Here is a 17,232-nt window from a genome sequence, read left to right as displayed (position 1 = left end):
AACACTGCGCTGTGCTGTTATTAAAAAAAAAAAAAAAAAAAGAATAACTGACTGCTTAGCTGAATCAGTCAACAGACAAACAAACAAGAATCTTGGAGAGAAATAATTGAGATAATGCAATATTTTTAGTGTTATTGAAATCCGTGCCATTGTTAATTTCACAATATTGGCACATTTCTTACGAATCATTTATTATTTCTGATTTGTAAATAGAAATGCAAGGGAGAAAAAAAAGATATTTGCATGATTTTCTTATTTCTCAGTGCTAGTTTATTTCCTTCTGAACATCTTAGAATAGATAAATAGCGTCACCGATGCCACACAGATAGAAATACATGAACAGCAACCAATCTGTCCATCCATCCATCCATCCATCCATCACTCGTTCTTCAGTACAGACAAAATCAGAAATAGCAGTAGGGTTATCCTGCATCTTCCCTTGTTCTCTCTGTGGTATTGTGTAATGTTGTCTCCTTCAAAGCTTTGCTACCAGGCATCTTTATACGCTGATGGGTTCGGTGGCTGTTAGATAGAATGTAGTGATGAACAGTAACGGTCCGCACCTAAACTTTGATCATCCGTGTGTCACTCCTGCACTTTAGTTAAGTACGAACCATGGACCTAATAGTTTGAATTGAAGAACGGACATTTATTGTATAGATTCTCTATTGAAAATGTAGGATTTACCAGCTGTCACGCCCAGTGAGGAGCTGCACTGAAGCACAGTGAGACATTAGCGGATGATAACAATTAAGCAAATAATAATAAAGTGCAGATTGCAGGTACTGTTATTCTAGAGATAAAATGAAACTTAAAAGCCATTATTTTACATTTACAGTGTCTATTCACACGAGTTGTTTCATGGAACACACAAATAGAAGTTTATATTTTGTGTACGGAAATTAAGCAACAACTGTTATGCATAATGACATTAGAAAGTCTATTAAGAACTTGTACAGTAGGTAGGGCTAAATGAAAGATGTCAGATGTAAGAAATTGTTATAGAAAATTGGTAAATGTATGATAGTATATTAGGCTTTGATTGCTGTGATGTGGGGAGGAATGAATGTGTCCACGCTCTTCTTTGTAAGTGTTTATCCTTTCTTTTATGAAGAATATACAGTTGTTATGTGGATGCTATGTTTATTTTCTGGCATGAAATAAAGTTCATGATATGATTGTTTTGGCATCAGTTATCCATCTTCTCCATTTTAAAGACAAGTGCATTGTTGGTAAATTGCGATATAATGAAGAAATCATCAATCAAGAAAGAAAAATGTTCATTGTATTGAGCAGCCACCTCATGTTTACATTTATTTCTGAAATTGGCTGCCTCTATATGTGAAGAAGGTATAGCGGAAACACACTGCCTTAGGGAAATTTATCAGCTGTAATAAATGATAGGTCTTTTCTTACTCTTTTTTAAATTGGATATACCAGAATCCTATTTCACAACAGCCTTCAAAGAAACAGATAACAGACAAAAAAAAACAACCCCAGGAAATATTTTCCCTTCTCTCCCTTCTGGCTGAATTAGGCTGACACTTTGAAATCCTCTGTAAATATATCATTAATAAGTTTGTAATATCAGCAGCTGGAACCTTTGGAAAAAGACTGGACAAATATAAAACAGGGGAATAATTGCAAGACCCTCCATGTTGAATCTGGGGCAATTAGCTGGGTTCTTCCTCTTCAAACCTAGTCGGTTCTTTTAGCTGATTTCTTCTCCTCAAACACAACTCATGTGAAGCAGCTCTGACCTTGGCCAGACAGCGTTGACAGTGTTTACACAGAAAGTTGATGCAAGGCGGCTCAGGTCAAAGTTTCCACCCCGACAGCTGTTGCTGCTGACAGCTCACATCCACTGCCAATATGTGCAATATTATTAGTGTATCCACATTTGGTAACGAGTATTAACCTGTGCATTAACCAATGAAAACGTATTGGAAGTAATACACTTTTAATACTCTGTAAGTACTTCTGTAAGTGAAAATCTCCCTAATACATTATCTACTTACCACACAAACCACATTATATATAAGGGATATAGTACTAGCACAGTATTGTTGTGTACTTACACTACTTACCCATAAGTGGATATACAGGTTAATACACTGGAATATGACCACTGTAAAGTGTACTAGATGAAAGTGTTACTCAGGTCAATTGTAATTAGTAGATGATAAATGACATTAACTTACATTATGATGCTATTAATCGTATCAGCTTAGCATGGAGGCAGAATCTGCTGCTGTTCCAGAAGGCGTTATTTTGAGATCCAGCCTGACGCTTGCAGGCTGGTCTGACCAGATTCCCCCTCCCAGTGTCTCTCTCCCCCTGCGAAGATAAAGGGATCTGTTCCACTGTGATGGAAACTGTAGGAATTGGAGATAGCGGAGGCAGGAGGCCTGGTACAGCTGCAGTCTTTCACGGAGAGAAATTCCTCTGCCTAATCCTTCCCCACTGCTATTTTCTCCTCTCTGACAGTAGGATTTCTGCAGGGATGTTGGGCCCAAAACAATTGGCAGCTCTGTGGGCTGTAAAAGCTACTGTGTATGTTCTACTATATAAGCATCAAGCCTCAAGTCAGGGCTGCCTCTCTCTAAGAAATTTTATTTTCTCTGCTACTGTATGTATGCTTTCAATGCCCCCAGGAAAGGATACTGACGGATGTGGCCCACCATTATAAGTGATGCTATTTTGTGCAATATTCTGGTTTAAATTGCTCGGTGAATAGTCCATCTCCACAGCAGACTGAGCAGCCACTGACTAAGTGTAAGGCAGACATACGAGAAGGTCAATCAATATGCTGAGGAATTACTGTGCCATTTGTGATTTTTGGCACCCATCCACAGACAAGGCTTTTCCCTCCACAACGTTAATGCACCTGAGTGTCATTACGCAGCTGTTTGATTAATTACGGGTCAATTTGTGTGTGCATGTGCATGTGCAGAGTAAGTGGAAGTAGTCAGGGTGTGTGTGTGAGAGAGAGAGAGATAGGGAAAGACAGAGAAAATGGAGAAGAAGAAGAGAGAGAAGCGGTGTGTGTAGAGACTGGGAGACATCAGCAGAGAAATCAGGGTCAACTGTCAGGGCGCATCGATGCTGAGGGGAAGCCAACCCAAGCAGAAAGGCTGCGGACTGATTCCCTGAACAAGTGGGGTTACTGCGACACACCCACACACACACACTCACGCACGCACACTCACACACTCACACACTCACACACACCAGTGGCCAGATTTGTCATAAACTAGGAGAACAGAAGGATGGATGGAGGAGGGAAGGGGGTGGGAACGTGGTGAAGAGGTTTCAGAGAATGCAGCGATGGGTACAGTGATGTGTCTTCTAACGTTTACAAGGCCGGCTTAGTGACAGCTGATCAAGGAGGGATTATCGACGGCCCAAGGCACAAAATATATTTGTGGAATTAGAAGGCGTTTGATCTGTCTTATCAGATGGGCTCCGCTGCAGAGTTTTCATCGGTTACGTTTTGCTGCAGCAGCTTCAGCGGATGACACAAACATAAATGGAGGAGTGCATCTGCTCACAAACGGAATAATTATCGAGCTTCTGAGATTCTGTGCATCTCTGAATAAAGCAGAAACGAAGACTTTCAGCATTGGGAACTATTTGATAAGTTCAAGTTCCCGGTGGAACTAGTTTCAGTACAGATGGGAAAATGTCTCTGCCATTTACAACACATAACAAACTTCAGAGCAGCAGCAAATATATAAATGAAGAAGTTACAGAAAAGGCATAATTGTATTTAGCTGTAAGAAAGGCATTTTCAATACAGTAATCTCATCATCATGGTAACAGGAGTCTTATGGAGTTATTCTGTTAGATCAGTGAATAGCTTTGTAACCATGGAGATGCCAAAAAAAACCAAAAAAAAACATAATTGTGTCTCTGTTTAGCAAGCCTCAAAGATGAATGCTGATCTGAGATCACCAACAAATGACCCCTGGATAATGTGTTCATTTATAACTGAAGGGAAGAGCTGATTATAGTTCAGCAATTATATTCTGGGGCATTGCTGAATTCTGTGCTAGACAAAAACACTTGACTAACAACAGAGTAGCTGAAGAGGTTCAAGAGCAGTTTAACTACCTGCACAACGTTTGGCCTCTTTGAAGCACACAGGAGGATCAGGTGGAAAAAGGAGAGAAACGGAAAAAGATGGAGGGATGGAGGTAAAGGTGACGAAATGCAGTAGAAAAGACGTGGAAGCAAAGATGAAAAGGGAACAGAGTAAAGGGAGGAGGGAGGTAAAATAAACGCAATTTGCAACATGGAGGGATAGAGCAGGGTTATCATTAATTTTATCAGAAGGGAAATGGAGGTGGTTTCGGAGGGGGAAGCGTAATGAAAAGAATGATGAAAAGAAATACGGAACAGTGAGGAGTGCAGGGTTTGGGAAGAGGAGTTGGAGGTTTCTTTGAAGAGTGGAGAGACGGTAAATTGGCACGGTGAAAGAGGCTGCAATAAAAAGAGGAGGAAGGAGGAGGAAGAGGGGATGATGAGGAGATGAAGATGGAAACCCAGAGAATGACAGAATATAGGATAGTTTTGGGGGCAGAGGGCAGGTGAAGCAAGAAACAACAAAATAAACGTATGCACAAACTGACCTCTCTATTAGAGCTGAGAATGCACGGAAAAAAAGAGAAAAGGATGGAGAAAATGTCAAACTTTAGAAAGGGAGATGTAGACAAAACCTATTAACAATGTATCAGTTAGCAGTGGAACAACCAGAAGAGATGCATGATGTGCTCAAGAAATTGTAAACTTAAAAGTGCCTTTCATGCAAGGGAGCAAAATATTTGAAGACCAGACGGCTCTGATGTTCTGCTTCTCTTCAGGTCTTTAGAGAAAACTGATGCTCAGTGATAAAAGATTCATCATGAAGTTGTTACTGTCTTTCTCCATTTATAAACAGATTGCAGCAGCGGTAGAAAGAAAGAGATATCCATCATAGGAAAGCTTTTGAAGGAAGGAGTGGGGGCAGATGGATCAGAGGGCAAGAGAGGTGAAAGATGAATGGGTGGGGAGAATGGAAAGATAGACAGAGTTTGGCTGGTGAAAAGAGAAAGAAAAAAGGAGGAGATGAAATGAAGACATGCAAGATGGGTAGAGGATAAAAAAGGACACAACATAAAAGAGAAAGGAATGGACTGTAAAATGAAATTAGAGATATTAGACAGCTGGAAGTGAGGAGAAACACAAAAGAGAACCATAAACAGCACCAAAAATAAAAAAAACTGGAAAAGGTTGAAAATAAGAATAGAAAAAAATAAGAATAGACACAGTACCACTGACAGGTAGAAACCAAAGGATATGAGGAATATTATAGGTAAGGGGAATATAATGACAGACAGATGAGTGGCAGTGGGAGAGATGAGATGAATTTAGACAGGTGAAGTCAGAAGAAATAAACACATCTTGAGCGAGGGATGGGGAGGGGAGAGACGAAGGAGAAGTAATTGGCGAGAAAGAGGCAGAAAAACACTGGGATCCATCTAGACGAATGGGAGAAAGAAGAGGAATGAAGAAAGGTAAAAGACAGTCTTATGAAATGGGTGAGAGAGAGAGAGAGAGAGAGAGAGAGAGAGAGAGAGAGAGAGAGAGAGAGACAGAGATAGATAGATAGATAGATAGATTATGATGAAGGAGGTGCAGAAGCCATGGAAGCCTCCAGGCTTTATTTCAAAGGACATCTTTGGGCCAGAGAGGAAGAGGCGGTGGAGGTGAGGTCAAGAGGTTGCCAGGTGGGAGGGAGAGGCAGAGGATGGCAAGAGGGAGGATTAGAGGGAGGCAGAAACAAGAAAATATAGAGAAGAGCACAGTGGAAGGGTAGAGAGCGACGAGCGAAATTCTGGAAAATCTGGAGGAACCTCATTTTGAAGGTGAGAAACAAGAGAAAAACAAGAAAGAAGAAACAAGAAAAAAAAATGAAAACATGAAAGCTAAATCTACTGTTACATTGTTTTATGGTCATGCAGATCACAGCCATTTGTGGAATACTGTAATGCCTTATATCTCTATGGAGTCGATTCTGATTCTGACTCTTTGTAATGGAATTGATGGAATCGATTCTAAATCAATTCCGATTCCAAATGAAAATCAACAGAAATATTTAAGTTGTACAACAAAACAAATTTATTACAAAATGGTACAAACCTTGATACAAATTTTCTATAGTCTATAGTAACTACAGGTCTGCTGCGACTCTCAGTTCTTTTAAATCAAGGCTGAAGACTTTCGCTGCCTTTTATGACATCAAATAACTATTCATCTCTCACACTGAACTGTAACCTTTATTCTTGTATTTTACACCTGTCTTATTCTATTTTAGCCTATTTTTGTTTTGTTTTTATTCTCTTAGCTCTTTAATGAACTTTATTTTTCTTCGTCTTTTATTTGAATTTTATCCTTTTCATTTTGTCTCGATGCTTTTAATGTTTTATGTAAAGCACTTTGAATTGCCTTGTTGCTGAAATGTGCTATATAAATAAACTTGCCTATATAAATAAACCTGCCTAGTCTGGTTCGCTCAACGAGTTTTGTAGCAACTGTCCAATTGATTAATTAATTAATGTACAATACAAATGTGTTTAAATTGAACAGTTTCTTTGATTCCAGAGTTGGGAGTCGAGATTGCAACAGGAGTCAAATCTAATTCCGTTCCGATCTAATTCCAAATCTAATTAGTAGAATCGATTCTCAGAATGTGACGGAATCAACAATCGACTTTTTTTGGAATCGACTCTCCACCCCTAGTATTTAGCATAACTTGATCATGTAAAAAGACCTGGAATAAAATCTTATTTGTGTCTAAAATCTTATCAGTACTATTTCCAGTATACACAGTCTGTTGGGTGGAGGAAGGCTGCTGCTGCTGTTCTGATCCCAGCTGGCCTTCCTCCTCCTCTGAGGCGTCTCAAGGTTCCCCCACTCCTTTTCCTTTGTTCACGGGGAAGGTAGAGAGCTCAGACAGCATCGCGTGGGAGAAGACCCTGATAAAGCACCTGCCCTCCTGGGGTTCTTGGGACCTGAGCTTCAGGGCTGCCGGATCCACTTTGTGAGGGTGGACCAGGAGTCACCAGGAAGCCAGCAGTAGACCTGGAGCCTGCTGCAGGGACCATCAGAGCCAGAGGCATTTCCCTCAAAGCACATAGTAGTCATTCTTCTTCACATGTTCCGGGGTGAAGGCTGAAGTGAGGCCGTGTTTGGAGGATTCCTCTGTGGCAAAGCCAGGTGAACGGGTTCGATTCTCCAGTGAGGCGGCAATAAAAGTGCAGAAATGGACCGAGCAACAGCTTTGTACTTGCCAAAACTTAAAGGATGGTCCCTCGAGTTGGACTGGCACATCTGGATCAGCCTTCACTGCCTGCATGGCCCAGCTAAATGGGAGACACAACTGGTCATAAATGACTTCCATTTAACTGATTACATGCCTTTCTTAAAACATGAAATCATAAAAATAGGAAATTTTATCATTCATTTGAGAAAAATGAAAGAGGAAAATATCACATCTGAGCTCAAACACAGAGCAAGAATGACTTACTTATCCCAAACATTTGGCAAAGAATTAACCATAGAGCCCAACAGATTTCCAACCCACCCACAGCTTGCTGAGATTTTGCCACACTATATCTGCCACAGTCTGTTTGTATATATTTATTTGTTTATTCAATTATATAATTATATTAGATTATCCAAACAGCACCGACTTGTCTTGTCTGAAGACTACGCTTCATTGTATGAAACAATACAGTGTGTCACAAATGACATGATCGTCATTTTTTTAATAGTTGGATTTGCAGCAGCCTCCCTCCACCCACAAGATGCCTCAGACTGATTAATGTAAATAATAGAGTAAATAGTATGGATACAATCTTATATGCTTTTAAACAATAAAAAATATATATATTTTTTTAGAAACAGTAAATGTTCCTGACCTATCCTTTTTAAGAGAACACATTTCACAGCATATTACAATAGGCTATACAATATAATGACTGTAATTTACACTGTGTGATTAAGTAAATTATTTACCCAACAGACATTGACCAGTCTATCAAGAGATGCCTAACACTTTCATTATACATTTTGTAAATTGTATTGTTAAGATATGTTCATGATTTTAAACAATAAACGTATAGGGATGATAGTGGCTTATGTGAAGATGATGCATTTAACAATTTAAGTTTGAATGTAACTGCCTTAGGGCTGCATCATATTACAGCTCAACCTGCATTTAAACTCTTCAAGGTTTGGAGTAATGACAATGCAAGTCTGCATATCAAATTGAATAAAGCTCTGAAGCCAAGGGCATCATCACATTGTGTGTATTGTGTAAATCAATGATTCCCAAAGTGGAGTGGCTCCAGGCAGTCTCCAGGTAAATTAAGGAATAATTACATTTTGGTATTATTTAACTGACTAAAAGGTAGCACAGTGAGAGACTAGAACATAAGACTTCAGAAGCTTCACTCTCCCCACTGTTCTCCACCTACGCTATAATTTATGTAATGAATGACAAACAACAACAAACGTCTCCTCAGATCGTGGTCCCTATTACAAACTCTTAACAAACATTGGTCTGTGGTGTAACATATTTAGGAGTTTATTTATTTAGGAGCATCACGTGTTGGCTAAACTACGGGTACTAGAAGTCGCCATTGTGTAGTGCTACTGTGTCTTTAAGATTTCCCATGATCCTCCTCCAAGGTTTAGCTCAAGAACAACTTAAAAACAGCCATGCTAGTTCCTAAAAGTCAATACTGCAGCGACGAAGCAGCAACATTTCTAATGATTAACGTTATGCTGCGGAATCATTTACTCTTCTAATTTGCACCGTAATCGTGAATGATATCTGTCCGTCGGCCTATATAGGGCTGGGTTCCTCCTTGTTACATCCGGGCATTCAGAAGGCTTGCACTCTGGGCTACCAGCAGAGAACGCAGTTTCTCCCTCTCGCGCCCAGGGGAAAGTCCCCGGACACGCGGCAGAAAGTGCTCTGGGTGAAACCAGCGTCGGCCTGCGCTCCACCGCAAAGAGCTGAGACGTTCACGCGAACAGAGCTCGGCGATCGCAGGTCGACTTTGTCAGTGTGATAGATATGCAAGTAGGCAGCTACTGACGCATGAACAGAACGGGGCTCATTCTCGGAATGCACATTTTTTGCATACGAGGAAGCGGTAACAAATGGTACCACATCAGGAGAAACTTTGTTGTCAAAAGAGAGACATAAATACCCCCCCCCCCCCCCTTTCTTTTCTTTTTTTTAAATCAGTGATACTACTACTCCTACTGTTACTGCTGTTGCTACTACTACTGCTAGGCTACTAATACGTTATTCTTCCGCCAAGCAATATAGTTCTTGAGCGGTAACTGAACATATATAATGGTTGCTAAGCGACACGTAAGTACAGATGGAAGTGGGGGGTTTCGGTTGAGGCACAGATATTTAAATTAACTGTCATGCGGTCACAGGTGTGCGTTTATCAGCCATTTTTACAACGGCTACCAAGGTGAGTCAGCCAATCACAACTGTGACTTGAAATACATTTATATTTACATCTATCCCCCCATTCTTATTTCACAGTGTTTAGTTGGTACCAATCGGCAAAGTGCCAACCTCAAATGAATGAGCTGTCATTTGAAATGTGTAAAGGTCGCCATCTAGTGGATGTAAGTGTGATGCGCAATGCCATTGCCAGGAGAGTCATGAAATAAATTCAGGCAAATTAATCTAGAATTTGTATATAATATTTAATTGAATTGCTGTCCAGAAATAAATGACCCAACTTCATTCACTTTTGTCCATTTGAAGGGATTCATTCCAAGCGTTTATATAGGCTATCAACTTTAGGAGAATAAGAAAAGTTAGTCCTAGTTGATGTCTATTTTTTAATATTTCAGTAATACTTAAGTAGTAATCCACTTCTAAGTAAAGGTCTTCTGATAGTGAACGCCAGTAAAATTCCATAGTGAGTTTTACTTGTCAGTGCAGGTGTCACATTTTTCAAATTGTGGATATTCATTTTGGAATGAAACTCTTCGTGTTCCTTAAAAGCTCTTAATCTATCAGTTGATCTATCAGTATGGCTGTTAGAGTGCCAGAAAGCCAAGACAAGGGACTAATAAGGGCATGAGCACCCTAGGGTTTTGCACCGGCATGCTGAGTAGGTGTAGCCCTAGTTAAGCATGGAACCCTTGCACCACCCTTTTGAAAGTAAACCAATACCACATACTGTATGTTGCAGTGCCATACCAACATGTCTATGATAATATCTATACCAAACTGAGCTCTGTGGACAAAGCATGTTGCAAAAATATACCACATACGGTGCCAGTATGGGCACTGTATATTTTAGACAGTGTAAAAAGCATCACATCAGCTTGTAAAAAAAGCAACGTATCACATCAGCTTGGAAATTTGATAGAATAGATAGATAGAATTATTATTATTTACCTCGCCCACTTTATTATTACAGGCATTCTACATTGTCCACACTGAATAGGGCCTTTGGTACTCCATTTTCTCTTGGGTGTCACCTTTCTGCATGAGAGGGAAAGAACAAAGACGCTTGCTGTTCCACTCTGAAACCACCAGGGGGCGCACCAGCCTCACATCACCCTCGGTAAGACACGCTCGCATCAAAGCACACACGCACACACACACACACACACACACACACACCGCTAGATTAGGCAGCGAGCAAAAAAGATGACAGCGTCACACGGTGGCCCCTCCGAACGCTGCCAATGACCTAGTTCCACCTCTGAGCTATCCCATCATTCAGTTGGGCGGGTGGGTGTAGGCTCAGGCAGCAGCATCACGACATCAGGCTCCACACAAAGGTCCACCTCCTCCCTGCTCCTCCGGTATCCTGGAGAGATAGAGAGACACAGACAAAGAGAGAGAGAGAGAGAGAGAGAGAGAGAGACAGTGAGGGTCAGATGAGATACAGGCTGCAACTGAAGAGGTGAGAGAGAGAGAGAGAGAGAGAGTGTGTGTGTGAGAGAGAGAGCTGGTATGAGGGCAGGGGGAGGGAGAGAGAGAACCTGTGTCAGAGAAAGACCGTGTTTGTGAGAGAGGAACACACACAGAGAGAGAGAGAGAGAGAGAGAGACTGAGGGATACAGAGAGAGACAGCATCAAGAGAGAGACCGGATGTAAGAGAGAGAGAGAGAGAGGGAGAGAGAGGGAGCGAGCGTGTGTGTTTGTGTGTGTGAGAGGAAACCGAGGCAGGAGGAGGAAGAAGAGAACATAAAGGAAGGAAGGAAAAGGGGACAGGAGGGAGACAAGAGAAGGGGGCGCCCATAGAGAGGAGAGAGGATGGCCGAGCCGGAGCTGAAATCACGGAGCAGCCGGGAGAGCGTTACCAAGGCGGTGAGCCAGGAGAAGATGGGGGGTGAGTTACACAAACAGGCACACACACACACACACACACACACTCCGGTAGACGCCACATTATTCCGCCATGCGTTCAAGAGAGGTATGATGCAACACTGGCTGATGCAAAAGCACATGCCGGTTGACGTTGCTATAGAGATGCATCATGGTGAATGTGGTGTGCGTGTGATGCAAAGGCTGGCAGGGAAGTTTAGAAACGAGGAAATGTGGCATGTGTGGTTATGGGGCACAGAAATAGACCGACAGGCCGGTTAACAGGGCTTGTAAACGCACATATGACAAACACACACACACACACACACCCATACGATTGCACACACGTAAATACACACACACACACACATTCACTCTGTGTCTTTCCTTTTCGTTGCTGTTCTTTGAGACGATAAATAAGCACACATTCCAGCAAAGGAATTCCCAAACAAACCTTTCAGGTCTGACTTTACCTGATGCTGTGCCTGCCTCAGTTAAGAGAGTGATACAGTATGTAAATGCAACCATTAACATTTCATTCAATTCTTGAAAAACAGGTTTAAAGGTGGCCCCAGGGCCACCGGTCTAACCTCGTGTACTTAACTACAGTCCACATCACAAATATTCCGTGCTCACAATGGTTTTGTGTTTTGTAGTTCCAAATAATTTTCTTGTCCTACAGCATGTGGTTTCACATATAGCCGTGTATGGCGTTATGATTTTGTATTACATGGTTCTGTTGAAATTAACCGGTGACTAAATTGTTTCAAAAACAAAGATGAATACTTAAGGGAAAAGCCAGGTGGGAATGTAGTGCTACCATGTTGAGTATATTCTCCCCTTTTTTCTTGCGAGCATCTCAGTCTCTGTCAGTTCTGAGACATTAAAAGACTCCACTTCAAATGTGAAATTTGTCACAGACGATTCTTGTCTTGATCTTCTCTTGGTCTGTCTGTCTTCTCCCTCCTCTAGCAGCTGAGGCAGCCCCAGAACAGGACGGCCTGATCACGGAGAAGCCCCCGTCTCCGTCCAGCCCCATGGTCCCCGCCGTCGCCACAGCCGGCACCCCCGCCGACGGCCCGCCCGCCAAGGGGGGCAAGATTGAGCTCAAACGCAGCATCACCCTCCTCAACGGCGTGGGGATGATCATAGGCACCATCATCGGCTCGGGCATCTTCATCACTCCGACCGGCGTGGTGAAGGAGGCGGGCTCGGCTGGGCTCTCCCTGATCGTGTGGTCCGTCTGCGGCGTGATATCCACCATGGGCGCCCTGTGCTACGCCGAGCTGGGCACGACCATCACCAAGTCGGGGGGGGACTACACGTACATCCTGGAGGTGTACGGCGAACTGGCGGCCTTTCTGAAGCTGTGGGTGGAGATGCTCATCATCCGGCCGTCCTCGCAGTACGTGGTGTCGCTGGTGTTTGCGACCTACCTCCTGAAACCTCTCTACCCGAACTGCACCGTGCCCGACAGTGCCGCCAAGCTCATTGCCTGCCTGTGTCTTAGTGAGTAGGGGCGGGGGGGGGGCTTACCTTCCAGCTGTCACACACACCGACATGTACAAAAACCTGTCGAATTGATGCCTGATTGCATGCATTGAAGCTGAAGTGTTTTGCCAATCCTCCATTTGTCCTATAGTCTGCAATCATTCTGACTGTCATAAACGTTAGGCTTATAGTCTTGATAATCAGGTATACTCATCCCAAACAATAACTAAGGAGAGATGTATTCTCTTTCTCTCTCTATAGATGACAAATCATTTAAGATGCTCTTTATCTCAAGTGATTAATCCCTAAATTCCTGACAATACTGTCCTTCGTGTCTATCCACCTCTTGTAGCCTCACTGACGTTTGTCAACTGTATCAGTGTGAGAGCAGCCACCAAGGTCCAGGACTTGTTCACGGTCTCCAAGTTGCTAGCCTTGGTCATCATCATCCTCTTCGGCTTCATCCAGATTGGCAGAGGTAAATCCCACTCACTCACTCACAGACGGACAGACAGACTCTCCACAGTCTCTGAAAAGACCAGACAGGCTACATTTGTTTCAGTCATGGTCCTGTTATTGTAAAACTCAGGCACATCCAGGGATCTATGTAAAACTCGATGTCAGCCAGCGGCCTCATCGTCACTGTCCACAAAGCACAAAGAGACCAGAAGTAGGTTATCACCAATTTAGTGTGAATGAAAAAGTGATTCTTGTGTGAAATATGTGTGACAAGAGTTTTGTTCCGTCTCTAATGATCAACAAATTGTTGACTGAGATTAATGAGGGCAGCCAGGCAAATGGGCCTCTTTTCAGTTTGTTAGCACAGTAGCTGAGTCTGAACACAAGGCCTGTCTGTCTGCAGCCATGTGACTGTGCGCCTGTGCACATGTGCGTGTGTGCGTGGATGTGCAGGTGTGAGAATGTGTATACATGTGTGTTTATTATATGGGTGTGTAAACAGGTTCTCTGTCAATTGCTATGCTGATGCAACCTTTCTAGCTGAACACTAATTTGTACTCAGCGTAGATTCATCGCTTACATGAGCCTCATCTGTACAGTATTTATAGATTTATTGAATAAAATGTGATTAGAAGAGCAGCAATGTCAGGGAGAATAAGGGAAAATGATGATACATGGTCATCACCACAAAAAAGACAAAATTATTTGCATAGTTCATCCTTACTGTGAATCAAATAATATATACTATCATTGCCCCAAACATGGAGAGAAACGGCCACTGCTGATGTGATTCATGTACACAATGTCAGCTCTATACTGAATAACAACAGATTTCTATGCATTTGAATAGAAAATCACCTGGAATAGCAAAGCAACTGAATTGAATCAAAACCCAGTCACTCCATCCAGAATAGGAGAGTGCGGGAAGACAGCGTGGCCATCTTTTGCTCCATGCTACATCTGCTGCTCTCCCCCTGTTAGGCCACGCCCATCACCATTGTGCTCCACACTGCGTTGCCATGGAAACTAGGCGGCAAAGCTTGCCGGCTGTTGTCGCGCTGTGTTCTTTCAGAGCCTAAGACGGAAGGACAGGAGTGGGAAAATAATGCATGTGTAATACGCCCCATGAAAAGGAGAGTCATTACCATCTGAAAGAGACAGGTAGAGAAGGGAGTCAAGCAGAACCGTGGCCTCAAGCACACATACACACACACTCTTGTGCACACACATACGTGTGCACACGCCATACACACACACACACACACACACACACACACCCAGCCTCCTTAAAGTTCCCCTTACTGATTTCCCATATATCAGACTCAGCAGCAGTGATACTGGAGTGGATAAATGAGTGGATTGAGGTTTGTCGTTATTAAAAAATATATTTTTGCTCAATTTCAAATGTCAGCCGAACAGAACCTGATTATGTTTCTGGTACATCAGAGGGAGATGCTCTAACCTGGAGGTGAGGTGTTCAGATAGAGTCCCAACTGGCTGGCTGGACTCTATTAGCTTCTTGAAAATGTCATGTCTGTCAGCAGGCAGGCAGCAACACACTGGCCTTGATACAAGAAATAAAAAAAAAAATGAGACAGAAGAGCTATGTGAGCATCCTTTCAATGTCTGTGAGACCATATAATACTTCCATCAACTAAAGCCGGGTATATAGGAGAAGTAATGGTTCAGTTGATATTTACTGGATTCCCTTAACTTCCCCTTCGTTCTCTGTGTGTGTGCAGGTGACGTGCCGTACCTGACACCAGAGCTGGCATTTGAAGGCAGCAAAATGGGAGTTGACAATATTGTCTTGGCTCTGTACAGTGGCCTCTTTGCGTTTGGAGGCTGGTAAGGCATTTGTAACCCATTTTTATATAATCAGACATCAGAAACAGAAATGATGTATTCTAAATCCAGCTTTAAAGCTTTTCCTGTTTCAGTTTTGCAATACAGTGTAATTCCAACCTTCATCCAATCCCTGAAATAATGTTGAGCCCTTTTTAATTTTTTTTTTCTTTTTCAGGAATTACCTGAATTACGTGACCGAGGAGATGATCAATCCAGAGAGGTGACTTATATGTGATGAAGGTTGTGTTGAGGATTGTAGAGACTCTCCTGTAAATATCCAGCATGACTTCCCTCATCCATGATTGAGCTTGTTTCTGATCAGTTGAATGCATGGAGATACATGATGGCTATAATATTACATATTATAGAGAAGCATGTAATGCATATGCCTTCAAATATTATATTACTTATTACTCATCTAGCATGACTGATTGCTACACGCAAGTAATCATATATGAAATTGTTTGGTCACGCGTTTAAGAATTGGATTGCATGAAATTGAACAAAAATGTATCCAAATTGACTGTCATAAAATATTATTGGAAATTATGTGAGTGTTGACCTTTAACCCCCCCCCCCCCCCCCCCCCCCCCCCCCCTATAGGAACCTGCCCCTGTCCATCATCATATCCATGCCTATAGTGACGGTGGTATACGTTCTGACCAACTTGGCCTACTTCACCACCATCTCTCCTCAGGTCATGGTCGACTCGGAGGCCGTTGCCGTGGTGAGCGTAATCCTCCTGTCATAATAAAGTTAATCCCGGCGAACTCATAGCCATATGTTGTATTTTTCAATTCGATGTGTGTAGTGTGTGTGTGGTTGATGTTTTCACAACATGTGCGCAGTCTTAATAAACCGGGTTGTTGTGCTGTTTGGCAGAGTTTTGGGGAGTACCATCTGGGTGTGATGTCCTGGCTGATTCCTGTGTTTGTGGGACTGTCCTGCTTTGGTGCCGTCAACGGATCCCTGTTCACCTCAGCACGGTGAGTTTGCGTGCGTGTGTGTGTTCGGGGCTTTTATTTTGTTTCATGATTTCAATCAGGTGCTTACATGATCTGATTTGGCCACCTTAAAATCACAAGAAAATAGTATTTCATTGGTGTCTTTTTTTCTGTAATTCAATGTATTTCCAGATGAAACAGGATGTTGGGGTGAAAAATAAAGGTGGAGAGGGACTGTTCAAAAGTGATCAAAAGTAAAAAAAAAGAAATGCTTTGCACATAATTTTGACCTGTCACACATTTTGTCATCTCCAAAATGAATAAATTCCAGCCACCTGGACGCAACCATGGTGTCCTGGGAAAGGAAACAGGATTTTTGGGGGTGGACACGCAAACAAAAACCCCGGCTGTACCATTTTGCCACTCGTGCCACTTTGAAAGTTGTGAAGTTGCAGGTTTTGATGAGAGGGGCGGATGGGGCAATTGTTCAAAAATCTGTGATGTATTATTGATTTTTCTGTATGCCTAGTGGTACACCATGAAGTAATCGCTAAAGATACTTTTTCCAAGAAGTAATAATAATGGGATGTTGATATAAAAATGAAATAAAATATATTTTTTTGGCATTTATTGTTAAATAAATGTTATGATATGGAGAATTACATAGCAAAAGTCATTTTTCATTTCATTGAGTGAGTTTAGTTAAGTTTGGAGATAGCATCTACTCTCTTCCTGTCTGCTACAGAGACACATTTATAACCAGCTGGCTGTTGCCTTCTTTTTTCCTTCTAGGTTGTTCTATGCCGGAGCTCGAGAGGGTCAACTCCCTGCTGCCCTGGGCCTGGTGCACACAGACCTCTTCACCCCGGTGCCATCCCTCATCTTCACTGTAAGTCTCCTGCAGCATAACAGTAAAACAATACATAAAACAAAATATAAAACAAATATTTTTGACTATGATTTGATAAATATTTTTAATTTCAGAACTTTTTTTTTTTCATTTTGGTGTTAAATTAGGCCAAAAAAGTGAGTTTTGAAAGCCAGAAATCTCAGCACCTGCATGGTAAAATAATCATTGGAGTCATTGGTACT

General features: G+C 42.1%; 1 protein-coding gene across 1 annotated transcript; it reads left to right on the top strand.

The window, feature by feature from the left end:
• Positions 1-10,868: 10,868 nt before the first annotated feature.
• On the top strand, positions 10,869-17,051 carry LOC139639080 (large neutral amino acids transporter small subunit 1-like; the record flags this gene model as incomplete). Its single annotated transcript, XM_071513149.1, has 8 exons — positions 10,869-11,423; positions 12,371-12,907; positions 13,242-13,367; positions 15,091-15,196; positions 15,372-15,416; positions 15,800-15,923; positions 16,079-16,182; positions 16,933-17,051. Coding segments are annotated over exons 1-8 (1,237 nt in total), but the record flags the coding sequence as incomplete, so codon positions are not given.
• Between the last annotated feature and the right edge of the window lie 181 nt (positions 17,052-17,232).

The sequence above is a fragment of the Centroberyx affinis genome, unplaced genomic scaffold, assembly GCF_046629955.1.
Source record: "Centroberyx affinis isolate AG114_WGS23_722 - 3 ecotype Tasmania unplaced genomic scaffold, CSIRO-AGI_Caff_v1 ptg006794l_1, whole genome shotgun sequence".
Taxonomy (NCBI): domain Eukaryota; kingdom Metazoa; phylum Chordata; class Actinopteri; order Beryciformes; family Berycidae; genus Centroberyx; species Centroberyx affinis.
Note: the sequence above shows the minus strand (reverse complement) of the source record. Positions and strands in the feature narration are given on the sequence as shown.